This window comes from Penaeus chinensis, chromosome 8 (assembly GCF_019202785.1).
Source record: "Penaeus chinensis breed Huanghai No. 1 chromosome 8, ASM1920278v2, whole genome shotgun sequence".
NCBI classification, from domain to species: Eukaryota; Metazoa; Arthropoda; class Malacostraca; order Decapoda; family Penaeidae; genus Penaeus; species Penaeus chinensis.
In genome coordinates, this window is record NC_061826.1 from 14,154,421 (window position 1) to 14,173,541 (window position 19,121).

Genomic DNA, 19,121 nt, shown 5'->3' on the forward strand with positions numbered 1-19,121 from the left:
CTGATGTCGCCGACCAGTCTGGTCCTTGGTAAGACATGCTTTCCAAAGACCAGGAGGAGGCCTTCGACTACTCTTACTACACTGGGGCTTCCACTGGGGACTCTCCCTACGATGCCGCCCACTGGTCTGGTCCTGAGGGTTACATCTGTCCCTCTGAAGTGGTATATGCCATGCCCAAACGCGCTCAGAATGTGGACGGCAAGTGGCGCGTCATTGTGAACGAAGTTCACTATTACAGCCAGACTGTCCGCTTGGAGACTTGTCTGTTCCCAGAGGCTGCTTGCCGCGCCCTTGCTCCTTGCTACCAGAGCCACTGTACCCAGAAGTCAGTGTACCACCGACTTCTTTCCTACGACCCATGTGACCCATACAAGGGCCTCTTCATCGACATCTACAAGATGCCATCTGCCTGCTCCTGCCACCTTCCCGCCTAACACGTCACTGCAATGCTCCTCAACGAATCACCTCTTCACACACCATCTAACACTTCATGGCCACCACGGAACCACCGACAATACCTGTTAGCCCTTGAAGCGGAGAACACCCCACGTGGCTGGAGAACTGCTTCACATATGACCAAAAATCATGCCAAGAACAGCTGGGACGCTCCTGTCGCTGCTCTCTTTCTCTCTTTTTTAATTTCCTTTTCACTTCACCCATTTAAAAGTCGATAAGAGGAATCCATAGTAGGATTTTTAATAAATAAATAATTGTTGAACTTATTTTATGATTTACTACACCTTGGCACAAAAGATATCCATATAAAAAGAACTAAAGAGTCAGTATTGGTAACATTTCGAAGGGCAGAGGTGAGACGATCTGCCATGCTAATCCCAGATTCCCCGGTGAAGGTGATGACATACAACATTGATAATGACACTGATAATTACCATAACAGTGACGATGATGATAATGCTACCAAAAGCTAAAGATAATGATGAAGATAGAATTATGGCGACAATAAAATCAAGGGAAATTATATAAATTATTGTGACATTACAACTGATACGAGTAACAAAGGTGATAATGATAATCATAAAATTATAATAGAAATGACTGTAACAATGATAACACTATAATAATAATAATAATAATAATAATAATAATAATAAAAAACTATAAAAACAACAATGATAATGCCAGCATTAAAAATGTCGATGATATTGATAATAGTAAGAACATTAACTATTATAATGATTTTGATAAAGATAAGGATAACAAAACGATGATTTGAAATATAACAACAATAATAATAATAATAATAGTGATGATAATAATAGCAGCAATAGTAACGGCAAAGATACTAATAAGGACAATATTGATAATAATAATAATGATGTCAGTAACAATAATTATATATAAAAAACTATGATAACTATAATGATAATAAAAACATTAATGATAGAATAATTGCAATTATGTGAGAACGATAACAATGATACAACAATAGTAATAGTACAACCATGACAGTAACACAATAAAAATAATAGAAATAATAAAAATAATACCTATAGGAATGAGTGTTAATGAAAAACAAACATTTTTCTCTAAACATTCAACAATCCGTTTAATATCCATAGATGAAATGATAGTAATAATAAAAAATCATAAAAAAAAACAACATTGATGGTAATAAATGAACCCATACCATTAGTAAAAACAATAACAGTAAACATGATACACATGCATACGCCCACACACATTGCATATACGGTATATATATATATATATTTATTTATATATATATATATATATATATATATATATATATATATATATATATATGTATTATATATATATTCACAACATATACATGATACATATATATATAGATATGTGAATATATATATAATGCAATGCATATATCTATATAGATAGACATATATATATATATATATATATATATATATATATATATATATTACAACCATATATAAGTAAATATTGGATTAAATAAATATATACATATATGTACCTATATATTTATATATATGTACATATATATACACATACATATATATGTACATATATATATATATATATATATATATATATATATATGTATGCATAGTATACAGTAAAAACAAACTGCGAACAAAGACATACACTCACGGGACCCATGAATGAAGGTTGAATTACTTTTGCCTTTCGAATACACTATGGGGAGGTATGGGGGGGGGGGGGTTAGGGGAGGTAATGTTCCCTACATAAAGGAGGTTCTTTATCATGATCGCTACAGTTCGAACGCGACGAGAGCTGAGAGTGCAAGCATGGCTTTACGATACTTGGTGAGTCCATACGATCTATCTAAGAAAGAATCTATTAAAGATGATGTGGTTTATCTTCACCGTCTGTATAAACAGAATATACTGAACATATACATGCATATATGTGAAGATATGTATATATATGCATACATATTTGAATAATTATTCATCTGTACACATTTATATCTGCATGTATACATATGTGTATTATGTTTACACAAGAGTTTATTTACAAATCTTATGTATACATTTATTATATATTTACATATATAATAAATTATACATATGCGTATAAACATATATCATATATACACATGCATACATATATATACACACACAAACATATGTACACACACAAATAAAAGTAAAATATATTTAGATATATAGCCAAAAATATTTCCATGAGCTTGTGTGCGTGAATGCATATACAAATATATTTGTAAATATAGAATAAAGACATGCATCTGAACATCAATCTAGATATCCATATATTTTATATTATGTGTATGTTTACACGTACACATACACATACATATTAGCGTGTAAATGTGGACGTGTGTTTAAATACACGAAATACCACCTATAACGGATAATAGGTTCACTAATATGCATACACTTTACCATATTCCATGTTGCAGGTTTCGTTGTCTTTGGCGGTCGTAGTTGTGGCCGACCAGACCTCACACGTCAGCATCAGTCTCGGCGGTGCTCCTGCTGTCAGCCATCACACTTCCTCTCACCACGCACGCACTTCGTACCACCATCAACCTGCCTACCACACACAGTCCGCTTACCATCCTCAACCTTCCTACCACCCTGCTCCCGCTTATCACCCACAGCCTTCATATGAGCATGAACATGAGCCTGCTGTGCCAGAATGTGCTGCCAATACAACCAAAGCATGGTGTCTCCAAGATGACCATTATCCCACCTACGAGATCAAACACGCAGCCGAGTATCACTACAAGAAGCTTCTCTCCCTCTATGCTGACGTAGCCGACCTCAACACCGAACAGTCTGTGGACCGACCAAACAGCCTGGATGAGGAAACTTACTTGTGCCCATCAGAGACCGCTTACGTCAGGCCCCTTCGTGCACAAAACACCGAGGGAAAATGGCGTGTCGTTGTAAACAATATCGATGCCCATTATCAGACTCTCACTCAGACTACACGCATCGAAGAGTGTCTGACTTCCGCCGACGCATGTCCTCTGGTGCCTGACTGCTACGAGTCCAAGTGTCTGCAGAAGTCCATCTACCACCGTTTCCTTGTCTACGACGCCTATGATCAGTACTTCCCCTTCGCCATCGAGACATTCAAGCTTCCCGCCAGCTGTGCTTGTCTGTTGAGTGCCTATACCATCGATCATTAATCACTAAACACCTGATCCATTTTGCTGTGATAATATCTACTGCAATAATAAAAGATTGCAAATGACATCGAAATCCTCCTTTTGTGAAACATGAAAATAAATATAATTTTACTTATTTTACATTTCAATCTCCCAATATCTTTGAAATAACGAGGCACGTAACACCAAATATTTGTTTAGTTTGGCATCATCTTGATTTTTGATTAAGGAACTTATAATATTAGTTTTTGTTTTTAAAGATTTATGTAGTTTTCTTGTGTTTGTTTCCAAATATCCCTTAAATCTGATGGTTTACGAACAACAGCTGAATTATCCATTCTCATAGTCTCATAATTACAATGGGAGACATTCTCATTTACTCATACATATATAGATAGATGAATATACATACATACATATATGTGTATTTATGCGTATTTATGTACATTTATATATTCACGTGTGTGTTCATGTATGTATGATGTATACAGATCGACGCCCCTTGAAACGGGGCCTACTTTTATCCAACTGACAGAATAATAACGTTAGTCAAACCACCATTCCCAAAGGCCCCACATACTTCTGACAAAGTCTATATAATTGTGTGGTTATGACCGTGTGTTTAGGATTGCACGGATCTTGTCCTTTTATCCTCCACTCCCTTGTTCCCTCTGTGCAGCAAAAAGCAGTCTTCTCTGCCCAATGCATTTTCTACAGCCATCCACGTCCTGGTCACTATGCCCTTTGGTCGCCTTGCTTTGTTACACGCACCCACTTTGCACAGAAACCTCTTTCGCTGCACTTTCGACTTGTGTAAACATCCGCTGATTCAAAGAGTTTGCTTCTTACTTTAGCAGCTGTCAGGATTGGTAGATACCCAAACTACCGTCTTAAGACCATTATAAATCTATCGGACACCTAGGGTCCGTGTCCACCGCCGCTTGCCCTGTGGCGGTTCCTTTTCTCCTTGAACTTGACGATATAGCGGCTGTTTCTTCATTCACTTCGGCACTCGATAATTCCTACAAATCCATACTATTGATTTATTTTAATTATCACAAGAAAAACAATTCTTTATCCCTGATGAAGCTATAACAAAATCACAGGGGATTTCTCTATTAATCTATGTCTTGTTAAGCTGTGCTCTGGGGAACCCCTGGGATGATTTTCCCTTGACAATTTAAACAGCGAAGTGGTTAAGGAGAGTGGTTAATATGGGTTGCCAGATATTTGTTAGATATTTATTCGGTGAAAGTGACTGTTGTGGTTGGTGACAAAAAAAAAAAAAAAAAAAAAAAAAAATGAGGATACATTTTATATGTTACGTATTTTATGTGTTGATGTTTTACGTGTTTTATTATTGGTCTTACAAACACGTCTTATGCCACATTTCATATTTCTTTCTTATATGTAGAACATGGACAAAAATACACGGTGGATAAGACTGTGAATGAAACGGTAAATATAAAGATAATGCATGAGCAATATCAATAGTTTATTAAAGTTAATAAACAATAAAGAGCCAAGAGAGATGCTTAACCTTGACTAAAGATTTTCCTCCACTAATAAGACTTGAAAGGATCTACTTTCTTGCGTTGGAGAGTTCTCCCCATACACGCCTTCCCTCGACTTATTTCACGCTTACCGACCTTAAACCTCTCGCACCATACTCGAATTGTGTAAACATCCGCCTGGTCAAAGTCTAGGGTTTTGCTTCTTAATTTGACCGGCTGTCATGGTTGGTTGACACTTCAACTACCGTCTTAATTAAGGCAAATGTATCGGATACCTTGGGTCTGTTTCTTCATTTATTCCGGCACTCGTTAACTCCTACAAATTCATTCTATTTATTTCTTAATTATCACAAGAAAACCAGCTCCTGCCTAGGTGCCTTGGGAAGCTACAGCAAAATCACAGGGGATTTCTGTATTAGTTTATTCCTTGTTAAACTGAGCCCTGAAGAACCCCGGAATGAGTTTCCATTGACAACTTAAAAAGCCAAGTGTTTTCGGAGGATGGTTCATATAGATTATGAGATATATTTGTTAGATATTTATTCGTTGAAAGTGAATATTATGATCGGTGACTTTCTCATCTTCAGGGATGCGTTTTATATTTTACGTTTTTTGCTGTTAATATTTCACACGTTTTATTATTAGTCTTATATATATATATATATATATATATATATATACACACACACACATATATATATATATATATATGTATATATATATATATATATATATATATATATATATATATATATAACGTTTTATGTTATATTTCATATCTTTTCATTGCCTGTAAATGCAAAGGGAAAGAGGACGGAAAACAGTGAATGAAACGATGAATAAGATAATGAATGAGAAATATAAATCAGTTATTGATGTTAATAAGCAGTAAAATGCCGAATGAGTTGCTTAACCTTGATTAGGGACTTGTCTTCGCTAATAGGACTTGAAAATATATAAGGTTATACTATCTTGCTATCCCCGCACACGCCTCCCCTCGACTTACTTCACGTTTACCGACCTTTAACCTCTCGTACCATACTCGCTACACACACACTGCACTTACACTTTCGTTCCATTCTTATACTTGTCTTCTACAGTCATTCTTCTCATACTAAAATAACTCTCCTATAAGTTAAATGGAAGTTGGAAGTCTGCGTTTCTTTCACATATTCAGCAAGATATAATTGTATATGTATATGTATGTATTATGAATAGGTAGATGAATAGATAAAAAGATAGAGATGGATTATATACTTATAGTTACTGTTTATATGTTTATATGTCTTCGTTTATCTGTGTATATATTACTTATATTTACATATATATATATATATATATATATATATATATATATATCCATATACCAAAGTCCGTGCGAACGTGTATGCGTGTAAGCATAGATGTTTATCTATGCTTACATATATTTTTCAAATATCGCTCTCTCTATATAAATATGGATATATTTTTGTGTATATATATTGTGTAAACACATATATATTTATATATATAACGTATATGTCTCATATAAATTTCTATCTATATATCTATCCACAATAAACATGAAATAGATACACACATGTACATGCATTGTGTATATATTCATATGCGTATCCATGCAAACATCCATATCCACACCCATCCACACATTCCACACACACAGACATATATGTGTATATACACATGCATGTGATTTTGTCTCTGAATGTGTTCTCGCCTTCCAATATAGAGGAGGGGGAGGAGCACCCCAAGGTAGAAATTAGTTCACATGTCTATGTTGTCAGGGAAATAATTGCGGCAGTCAGGAAATGATGCACTTTCACACTTTTCTAACCTTGGTGGCGCGCTTCTTCGGTGTGTGTGGGCGTGGCCAAAGCATACTGGGCGTATATAAACTTATCCTTATCCTTAATGGGCAACAGTAGAAGCGATTCTCGTATCTATCTGCTCGTGTTACCATGGCTCTTACGTTGGTAGGTTGTAACAGTACTGCCAGTTATCTTTACTGTACTGTTTGAAAATGTTACACTTTACGAAAAGTTTATTTTATTTTAATGTTAATCTTTGCTTTCCAGTCTGTCGTTCTGGCATGTGCCGGAGTCGTTCTGGGCTCCGTTCATCCACCAGCATATGGCCATCACCCACAGCCCGCTTATGGTCATCATGCATCTGCTTACGGTCATCATGCGCCTGCTTATGGCCACCAGCATGCCTATGAGCACGGCTATTGCGACCCAACTGTTGCCCCCGCATGCGCTAACAGCTCTACTCTATCCTACTGCTTAGAAGACACTGAGTATCCCGAGTACGAGATCAAGGCTGCCATCACTGCCGATCACCTGTTTGCCAAGAAGTACGCTGATGTCGCCGACCAGTCTGCTGATGACTTGGTAGACATGCTTACCAAGGACCAAGAGGATGCCTTCGACTACTCTTATTACACTGGGGCCTCCACTGGGGACTCTCCCTACGATGCCACCCACTGGGCTGGTCCTGAGGGTTACATCTGTCCCTCCGAAGTGGTATATGCCATGCCCAAACGTGCCCAGAACGTGGAAGGCAAGTGGCGCGTCATTGTCAACGACGTTCACTACTACAGCCAGACTGCACGCCTCGAAACTTGTCTGTTCCCAGAGGCTGCTTGCCGCGCCCTTGCTCCTTGCTACCAGAGCCACTGCACCCAAAAGTCAGTGTACCACCGACTCCTCTCCTACGATCCATGTGATCCCTACAAGGGCCTCTTCGTCGACATCTACAAGATGCCGTCTGCCTGCTCCTGTCACCTTACTGCTTAATACGCCACAACAACGTCATTCATGCGAGAAATCCTCAACGAGTCACCTCTTCACACACCACTTAATACTACATGGTCACCATGGAACCACAGACAACCACTGTAACCCCTCACAGCGGAGGAAAACATCCCATGTGACTGGAGAACTGCTTTCTTCACGTACCACCGCTAATCATGCCAGGAATCGCCGGGACGCTCCCACCGCTGCTCTATCTCTCCCCTATTCAATTTCCTCTTCCTTTCACCCATGTAAGAGATGGATGCAAAATATTCACAGTAATATTTCTAACAAATAAATTGTTGTTGAACTTATTACATGATTTGTTACTCTACTCCTTGGCATAAAAGTTATCCATTTAAAAGGAACTGAAGTCAACATTCGCAACATTTCGATAGCAAAGGTGAGATGGTCGCCCTTGCTAATTCCAAATCAATGCCCAGTGAAGGTGATAATAGTAATATTATTTATTATTATAATTACTCAAGCAAGAAAGATAAATAATAGTAAAACAAGAGTAAAATCATTATAGTAATGATATCATTAAGGATGACATTGATGATAACCATAACAGTGATAAATGTGATAATAATACCAAAAATAATATCAGGAAAAGCATATGAATTATATTGATACTACAACTGACACGAGTAATAATGACGATGATAACAATTATAATGATAAGAATAATAGAAAAGATAAGGACGAAAATACTAACATTGATTATAATAATGATAATAATATGATAAAGAAAAAAAGTTAGAAAGAATAAAAATGAAAAAGACAACATGATAATGCCAGTATCAAACTGATAGTGGGACTAAAGATAGTAATAATAATATTACGTATGATAATGATTTTGATACTATAATAACAACTATAATAAATAATGATTTAAATTTTCACTATCATTATCATCATCATAATAATCATAATAACAGTGATAGTAATAACAAAGCTACTACTAATAACAATATTGATAATGATGATTATAACATTGTTAACAATAATGATAATGGTAATAATGATAGAATAATAGCAATAATGTGGAAAAAAGATACACTGATGCAAAAATAATGGGGAAAATGAAATCACTCATGTAACAGAGCAAGAAGGTAATAATATCCATAAGAATGACAGTTATAAGAAAAGTGTTAACTAAAAACACAAAATTTTCCAAAATATAGAACAATCGCTTCGTTAATCAGAATATAGAGCAAAAAATAATAGTTGAAATGATAATGGTAATAGTTGCAATAAAAAGCACTGGTACTAATAAATAAAGGCATAGCATTAGTAATACCAATAATAGTAAACATAATGATAGACTCATACGCCCACACACACATATATTTTGTATATATATAGTCTACATATATGTATAGTACATAAAGGCATAGCATTAGTAATACCAATAATAGTAAACATAATGATAGACTCATACGCCCACACACACATATATTTTGTATATATATAGTCTACATATATGTATAGTACATATATACCATATACATTATTGACACAAATATATATGCAAATGTATACATGTATCACATATATAGATATATATCTACAGTCAGCTATTTATAGATAAATATTAAATGTATATTTGTGTGTATATATATATATATATATATATATATATATATATATATATATGTACACACACACACACACACACATATATATATATATATATATATATATATATGTATATATATTTATATTTATATTTATATGCATATGTACATGTATATACGTGTCAGCGTATTTGTATACATACGTATATACAAACGTATATATATAAACACACACATATATATGTGTGTGTATACTTTCATATAGTTATGTGTATGCATTCATGATGTAACGTGGCCATATGTGCCTGTATATACATGTTTGGCTTAGGGATGGTATATACACTGTAAAAAACTGCAATCACGGACATGCACTTACGGGACCCATTGATGAAGGCTGAATTACTTTTACCTTTAGAATACTTTATTGGGGGTGGGGGGCGTTAGGGGTGGTAATGGTCCTGTTATCTTCTGTCTTGGGAAAAATCTAAGGGGAGGTAATGGTCCCTACATAAGGGAGGTCCTTCATCATTGTCGCTACAGTTCGAATGCGACAAGAGATGAGAGTGCAAGCATGGCTTTACGATACTTGGTGAGTTCCTGTTATCTTCTGTCTTGGGAAAAATCTCTTGAGAAAAAAAGTGTACTAGCATACATATATACATATATGTGCAAATGATATATATATGTATGTATATTTGATTAGTTATTCATCCATCTGCATATATATATATATATATATATATATATATATAATATATATATATGCGTATGTGCATAAATATACGTGTGTGCATATATATGTATATATACATAAGAATATATATATATACACAAATATATGTATATTTATATATATTTACATATATAAACAAATATATTTACTTGCATATATGTAAATGTATATACATATATACACGCATACATATATACATATATATACACACAAACATATGTACACACACAAATAACAGTAACAATAGATATTCACATACACAGAAAATATATATTTCCATGTTCCTCTGTGCGTGAATGTATATACAACTATCTTAATGTCTACCTAGCTATCCATATATTTAAGATGTGTCTACAGTGGCATATACATACATACTCGAGTAACTGTGGCCGTGCGAATTAGTACCCACATGATATACCACATATTACGGTTACTAGGTTTATCAATATGCACACATTTTTACCATATTCTATGTTGCAGGTTTCATTGTCTTTGGCGGTCGCAGTTGTAGCCGATCAGAACTCACACGTCAGCATCAGTCTCGGCGGTACTCCTGCTGTCAGCCATCACAGTTCCGCTCATCATGCACGCCCTTCATACCACAATTAACCTACCTACCACACGCAGCCCTCATACCATCCACAACCTTCCTACCACCCTGCCCCCGCTTATCACCCACAGCCTTCCTATGAACATGAACATGAGCCTGCTGTGCCAGAATGGGCTGCCAACACAACCAAATTATGGTGCCTCCAAGATGACCATTATCCCACCTACGAGATAAAACACGCAGCCGAGTATCACCACGAGAAGCTTCTCTCCCTCTATGCTGACGTAGCCGACCTCAACACCGAACTGTCTGTGGCCCGACCAAATACCTTGGATGAGGAAACTTACTTGTGCCCATCAGAGGTCGCTTACGTCAGGCCCCTTCGTGCACAGAACACCGAGGGGAAATGGCGTGTCGTTGTAAACAATATCGATGCCCATTATCCTACTTTCACTCAGACTACACGCATCGAAGAGTGTCTGACTTCCGCCAATGCATGTCCCCTGGTGCCTGACTGCTACGAGTCCAAGTGTCTGCAGAAGTCCATCTACCACCGCTTCCTTGCCTACGACCCCTATGATCAGTACTTCCACTTCGCCATCGAGACATTCAAGCTTCCCGCCAGCTGTGCTTGTCTGTTGGGTGCCTATACCATCGATCATTAGTCACCAAACACCTGATCTCAAGCCACATTAGGAGGGGGTCTACTTAACAAGAATTCAACAATAATTTATAATTCTTAAAGCCCTGAGAACAAGGCCTGCCGGGCATGGAAATTCGTGAAGTACGTGAAGAAAGCAGTTTTCTAGTTATCTGTTTGGGATAAGATCTACAGAATTGATGAGAATTAAATACAAATATCTAAATCCCTCTCCTTTGTAAAACAGAAAAAATAAAGATTATTCTTCTTATTAGAAATTTACATACTTTCCTTTTGATAACTTGCATGAATATTTCCAAGTCATATTTCTTGAATGTTTATATGTATATATGTATACATACATAAATATAACACAACAAAGACATATATATATACACGGACACATATAAATATGCCTATGTTCATGTATATACATAGATATGCATATATATGTACAGTTTATATGCACAGTGTATATTTAAGTGCCTCACATATGTGTATATATATGGATATGTATATATTTGTATGTATATATATACACACATGTACACAGACACTCAGACATATATGTGTACATATACATATATATAGATATATGTGTGTGTAGGTTTATATATAATATATGTATAAACATATATGTTTGTGTAATTGTCTATACATATAAAGAGAGAAACTGTATATGCGTATAAATATAGGTAACGATATACAGTTGTGTATATATATACACATATATATGGTTTGTATATATATAATGTACATACATACATACATGTATATATATATATATATATATATATATATATATATCCACACATTCACTCATATACATAGTATATATGTGCGTATATGTGTGTATGCATTATATAAATGTAAATAGATACATAGACAGTCCTTAGTAATAATGACCACTAATAATGTAAATGAGCATGATAATGTAATCATACATACTGATAATTATTGGTGTTATCATAATTATAATTGCAGTAATAACAATTATGATAATGGATATATAAATGATAATGGTAACATAATGATAATATAATAATAACAATAATAATAAAATTTGATGATAGTCTGAAAATTATACTCCTGTTAATACCAATAACAAAAATATAATGTTGATAACAATGCCTATAATATTTCCATAATTATTACCATTACTACGATTATTATCATTGTTATTATATAATGATGATATAATGATATATCAATGCTGACGAATGTAAGAATGGTTGTTGATAACATATAATTCTGTGTATATTTTCCAATCTAGGTACTGTCGGGAAAATATCGACAGGGAAAGTCAGGATATTTTCGGAAAACATAAATATATAAAATAATGTGTGTAGAGTGACGATTCTTTAATAAGGAGTATTGTGATTGCGTGTCATACGGAAAGGTGGCAGGAGCTAGCAGATGGCATCTTGAGATGCCGTAATTTTCGTTTTTTTTTCCAAACACATACAAACATATATTACCATCTTTTTTTTTTTTTTTTCCTCAGAAGAGTCACTTAAGCGACTGGCATGTCCTATTTCGTGTCCTTTCCAAATCAATGTGCTCTTCTGTACTAATGATCGAATGTATAGGCACCCAACAGACAAGCACAGCTGGCGGAAGGCTTACATTCTCAAGGCGAAGGGGAATACGTATCCTAGGTTGTAACGGGAACGTGGTAATGGACTTCTTCAGACACTTGGACTCGTAGCACTCCGGCACCAGAGGACTTGCATCGGCGGAAGTGAGACACTCATCGATGCGTGTAGTCTGAGTGAGAGTCTGATAATGGGCATCGATATTGTTTTTAACGAACGCCATTTCCCTCTCGGTGTTCTGTGCACGAAGGGGCCTGACGTAAGCGGTCTCTGATGGGCACAAGTAAGTTCCTCATCCAGGCTTGCTTTGGTCGTCCACAGACAGTTCGGTGTTGAGTTCGCTACGTCAGCATAGAGGGAGAGAAGCTTCTTGTAGTGATACTCGGCTGTGTGTTTGATCTCCGTAGGTAGGATAATGGTCGTCTTCGAGGCACCATGGTTTGTGTGTTTGCAAACATTTGGCACAGCAGGCACGTGTTCATGCTCATAGAAGTTTTGTGAGTGATAAGCTGAGCAGGGTGGTAGGAAGGTTGTGGATGGTAGGGAGGGCAGCGTGTGGTAGGAGTTGATGGTGGTATGAAGGGCGTGCTGAGAGGACGAGTGAATGGCTAACAGCAGGAGCCCCCGCGAGACGGATGCTGAAGTGCAGGAGACTACTGCCAAAGAAAGCAAAACCTGCAACACCGGTAGGAGGTTTGTTCATAATAGTGACGCTTGATCCCATTTTATAGATGGTATTTCGTTACGGAAGTATCAACACATCCATACCTACACTCAATGTGCCATATATGTTTGCATGCATCTTAAAATTAGACAAGAACATAATCTCCAAGTAACAAGTATCGTAAAGCCATGATTGCGCGCTCAGCTCTCGCAGGACCATGATGAGTGTTTTATAAAGGCAGCAGTAACCTTCCCCCCTCCCCTACTCCCCCAAACTGTATAACCGTATTGAGCAGAAAGTATATTATGGCTTACTAGTTATTTAATGTTCCCTGTGGTTTATATCATTTTAACTACGTAGATTATCTATTTGGTAAGAAAACTGAAAGGAAAAGTAAGTGTGAAGAAGAATAAGGAAGGTAACCATATTATGAAAGCGAATCATTATAGGTGAAAGGTATCCTTGGGCGAACCATTCTGGTCGCGACGTTCACTATTATAGCCAGACTGCATGCCTTGAAACTTGTCTGTTCCCAGAGGCTGCTTGCCGCGCCCTTGCTCCTTGCTACCAGAGCCACTGCACCCAGAAGTCAGTGTACCACCGACTTCTCTCCTACGACCCATGTGACCCCTACAAGGGCCTCTTTATCGACATATACAAGATGCCATCTGCCTGCTCACCTTCCTGCTTAACACGCCACCACAACGCTCCTCAACGAATCGCCTCTTCACATATCACCTAACATTCCATTGCCAGTACGGAACCACCGACAATCCCTGTTAGCTCTTAAAGCGGAGGAGAAAACCACACGTGACTGGAGAACTGCTTTCTTTTACGTACCACTCGTCATGCCAGGAACCGCCTGGAAGCTCCCATCGCTGCTCTCTCTCCCCTTTTCAATTTCCTCTTTACTTCACTCATGCGAGAAATCATTTGTCATATATATACATATATATATATTTTTTTGTGAACAGATAAACATAATTGTTGAACATATCTATGTGATTTCTTATTCCTTGGCACATAATTATTTGCTGATTATCTTAAAAAGCATTGAAGAAAAATAATTACTGATAATTAAGCATACTTAGAGTGCATACACTATGATAGAAGAAATCCGCATTTAACAGACATTTTGTATTAGTTTTCGCACAACAGTGAAAATTTTTATTGTTTAACACCACAAAGTCACTGGAATGCAAAGAAATGTAGCGATATGCAGGGATATATATATATATATAATACATATACTATATTTATGTATATCTTATTATTTTTTTTAGTTCCTTACTTTATAAACTAATTTACATATATACACCCACCCACCTCCAAACACACATTGTACACAAAGATACACACGCACACACACATATATAGGTATATATGCACACATTTTATCATATTCTATATTGCATGTTTCTTTGACATTGACGGTCGCAGTGGTAACCGACAGGACCTCACACGCCAGCATCAGTCACGGCGTTGTGAGCCATCACAGTTCCTCTCACTACGCACGAGGAAACTTCCATCAGAGACCGCTTACGTCAGGCCTCTTCGTGCACAGAACACCGAGGGAAAATGGCGTGTCGTTGTAAACAATATCGATGCCCATTATCAGACTCTCACTCAGACAACACGTATCGAAGAGTGTCTCACTTCTGCTGATGCATGCTCTCTTGTGGCTGACTGCTACGAGTCCAAGTGTCTACAGAAGTCCATCCACCACCGCATCCTTGTCTACCACCCCTATAACCAGTACTTCCCCTTCGCCATCGAGACATTCAAGCTCCCCGCCAGCTGTGCTTGTCTGTTGGCTATCTACACCATCGATCATTAGTCATCAAACACCTGATCTCAAGATATATTGGGGGGGAGGGGAATGTTTAAAATGAATTCAACAATATTTTATCATTGGCGTCCTGGTTACAAAAGTGAATACATATCTTCCAGGGAAAGCCGTCGAATGCGTGAAGAAATTAGTTATTTAGACATCTTGCTGTGGTAACATCGACAGAAATTATAACTGGTTTCAAATAACATAGAAATACTTTCTCTTGTGAAACATGAAAAAAAATATGTATATATGTATTTTAGATTTCAATCTCCCTTCCAATATGCATATCGTGAGGTACATGATACTTAACGATTTCGTTTGACGTTTTGATATTTAAGAATTTTACAGTAGAGGCTTATTTGGGATTCACCTTTTTTTTCCAAATATCTTTTTAATTTGACCTAAAGATAGCTGACTTATGTACATGCGGACTAAGCAAAAAAAAAAAAAAAAAAAAAAAAAAAAAAACTCGATACTCATTCCTATTTGTCATAAGATCGCGATGGAAGACATTCACACATACATGTATTTATACAAGTATATGCACACACACACGCACACACATGTATTGTGTACATAGATATCCATATGTATATATATATATATATATATATATATATATATATATGAACGGATGTATATGTATGTATGGAAATATATATGCATGTGCGTTTATGTAGTGTGTGCTTATATGAATACTAATTCATAGAGTTCGGGCTTTGTTCCTTACTTTCTCTAGATGTCAAGGTTGGTTAACACTTTAACTGTTGTCTTCAGAATATTACAATTATTCTAATGGACATCTTGGGTATGTGGCTTTCGCTTGTCCTGTGGTGGATCCCTTCCCCTTGAACTTGATCTTGAACTTGACGATAATGTGCATGATTTTTTCCTCTCGGTTTAATCATTTCCACAATATGCAATCGCCGGGTTTAAGGCTCTGTTACTTACCTTACCCGGCTGCCAGGGTTGGTTAACTCGCCAACCGTCGGCTTTAGACCATTATAATTATGGTATTGGACACCTCGGGCATGTTTCCGTCGTTTGCCCTGTGGCAGTTCCCTCCGTCTGAACTTGACCTTGAACTGATGAGGCGGCTGGCTGTATCCTCACTCCGGTCCGTTTACTCATCTCTCCAGTACGGAAGCCCACTTTATGGAGCTCAATATCTCCTACAGGTTACCGTGGTCAGTTTTATGCCGCATTTATTTTCATAGTTACATACATTCATATATCCATAAACTGATAGAATGTACATTTCATTGTGTAAACATATATATGGATAAATTATTGATAGATAAATAAGTAAATATATACAAATGGGATATATATATCTATACATACTGTTTGTGTTCACGCACACACAAACACACACATATATACATATATGTATATATAAATATATATAGCATGGATGTTGATTTACATGCAATATATGTTTTTGTGTGTATACATTTATATATGTATCGATATGTATGTATAGATATATATATACATATTAAACATATATACACATTAAACCTACATATATGTATATATATATATATATACAAATTAAACATATATATATATATATATATATATATATATATATATATATATAAACATATAGGGATATATAAATAAATGTTTATATATTCCTATACAAATATATATATATATATATATATATATATATATATATATATACATACACAGAGGCTTCAACTAGGAAGTCTGGAGGTCTAGCTTGCCCTCCCGAAGGACTAAAATATTAAATAAAAAGTATTTAATGAAATACACCCACACAAGTCTAGTTATAGCATAAAAATTCCCTTACAATAAGTATTTTTTCTAGTCTTTTTGTTCACTTCGCTTGTCTACATACCCTCGCCCCTTCTTGCATACATATCATGCATATTATACGTATATGTACATGTAGTGTGTAAATATTTATGTATGTATCCATAAAAACATCCACACCTAAACCTATCCACACACATATGTGTATATATGTAACTATATGTGTTTTTGTGCCTTTGTAAATATGACTGTGTATAGCTTAGCTACTTCTCTCTTTCGAGGACGTAGGGGGTGTGAAGGATATAAATTAGTTCGTGTGTTTGTGCTAATGGGGAAGTAATGCGACAGAGTCAGGAAACGATACACTTTCACGCTTTTCTAACCTTGGGAGTCACACATGTTTGTAGTGCTTGAGTGTGGCCAAAGCATACCTGGAGTATATAAATTTGATAATAACGAATGGGGAACAGTAGAAACGATTCTCGTATCTATCTGCTCATTACACCATGGCTTTTACATTAGTAACTTGATAATACTGCCAGTTTAAGGTGGCTGTACTATTCTCTTTGAAGAAATTAGACGTTGCGAACAGCTTTTACCTTAATGTTAATGTTTTCCTTGAGTTGTTCTGGGCTCCGTCCATCCTCTAGCATATGACCATCACCCATAACCCACTTTCGGTCATCATGCGCTTGATTACGGTCATCATGCGCCTGCTTACGGTTATCATGTGCCTACTCATGTGCCCAGCATACCTATGAGCACGGTTACTGCGACCCAACTGCTGCCCCATCATGCGGTGACAACTCTACTCTCTCCTACGGCTTGGAAGACACTGAGCATCCCGAGTACAAGATCAAGGCTGCCATCACTGCCGATCACCTGTTCGCCAAGAAGTACGCTGACGTCGCCGACCTGTCTGCTGATGACTTGGTAGACATGCTTACCAAGGACCAGAAGGAGGCCTTCGACTACTCTTACTACACTGGGGCCTCCACTGGGGACTCTCCCTACGATGCCACCCACTGAGCTGGTCCTGAGGGCTATATCTGTCCTTCCGAAGTTGTGTATGCTATGCCTAAATGTGCCCAGAATGCGGACGGCAAGTGCGTGTCATTGTGAACAACGTGCATTATTATAGCCAAACTTCCCGCTTTGAGAATTGTCTGTTCCCAGAGGCTGCTTGCCGCGCCCTTGCTCCTTGCTACCAGAGCAGCTGCACCTAGAAGTCAGTGTACCACCGATTCTTCTCCTACGAGGGCCTCTTCATCGACGTCTACAAGATGCCTTCTGCTTGCTCCTGCCAGACGCGTAATATTTTTATGAAGAGTTTTTGTTTTAACATTTATATATGATTTACTCCTTGACATATGTTACTTGTTTATTATGTTAATAAGCAATAAAAGTAGCTTAAGAAAATTAGGATTAACTGCGATTATAACCATTTTAATTATAATGATTATCATAACAGTACCTCTGCTACTAATAATAAGGATATCAAAAAGATTGATAATGAAGATACTTACTACTATAATCAGGAAAAGAAAAACATAAGAAATGAACTATAACAAAACAACAATAATAGAAAAATACTAATAAATCTAATGTTAATAATAATAATAATAATATTAATAATAATATGGTTTACAGTAATCAATGTAAAACAAACAAATAAACAAACAAACATAATGGCGTTGGTGATGTTAACGAAAGTTAACACAAGAGTAAGAAAGTTATATTGATAATAAAAGTATTGATAATAGCAATAACAATACTAATATAAAAAATACCATAAACCGTAAATATTTTGTTTACGAA

The 19,121-nt window shown here is 36.3% G+C and overlaps 3 protein-coding genes and 1 pseudogene across 3 annotated transcripts; all 4 read left to right on the forward strand.

The window, feature by feature from the left end:
- Positions 1-35: 35 nt before the first annotated feature.
- LOC125027803 (neurotrophin 1-like) lies at positions 36-434 on the forward strand. Its single transcript, XM_047616936.1, has one exon. It carries the CDS (start codon positions 36-38, stop codon positions 432-434), a length of 399 nt encoding a protein of 132 aa, XP_047472892.1.
- A 2,450-nt stretch (positions 435-2,884) lies between these two features.
- On the forward strand, positions 2,885-3,640 carry LOC125028332 (neurotrophin 1-like). The gene has a single exon (XM_047617812.1). It carries the CDS (start codon positions 2,897-2,899, stop codon positions 3,638-3,640), a length of 744 nt encoding a protein of 247 aa, XP_047473768.1. The 5' UTR covers positions 2,885-2,896.
- A 3,547-nt stretch (positions 3,641-7,187) lies between these two features.
- LOC125027804 (protein spaetzle 3-like) lies at positions 7,188-7,928 on the forward strand. Its single transcript, XM_047616937.1, has one exon. The coding sequence runs from the start codon at positions 7,188-7,190 to the stop codon at positions 7,926-7,928; it is 741 nt and encodes a 246-aa protein (XP_047472893.1).
- A 2,757-nt stretch (positions 7,929-10,685) lies between these two features.
- Positions 10,686-11,453, forward strand: LOC125028300 (annotated as a pseudogene).
- Positions 11,454-19,121: the final 7,668 nt, after the last annotated feature.

Excerpts from the sequence above, each read along its gene's own strand:
- LOC125028332 (XM_047617812.1), top strand. The coding sequence starts at position 2,897 with ATGTTGCAGGTTTCGTTGTCTTTGGCGGTCGTAGTTGTGGCCGACCAG.
- LOC125027803 (XM_047616936.1), top strand. The coding sequence starts at position 36 with ATGCTTTCCAAAGACCAGGAGGAGGCCTTCGACTACTCTTACTACACT.
- LOC125027804 (XM_047616937.1), top strand. The coding sequence starts at position 7,188 with ATGTTAATCTTTGCTTTCCAGTCTGTCGTTCTGGCATGTGCCGGAGTC.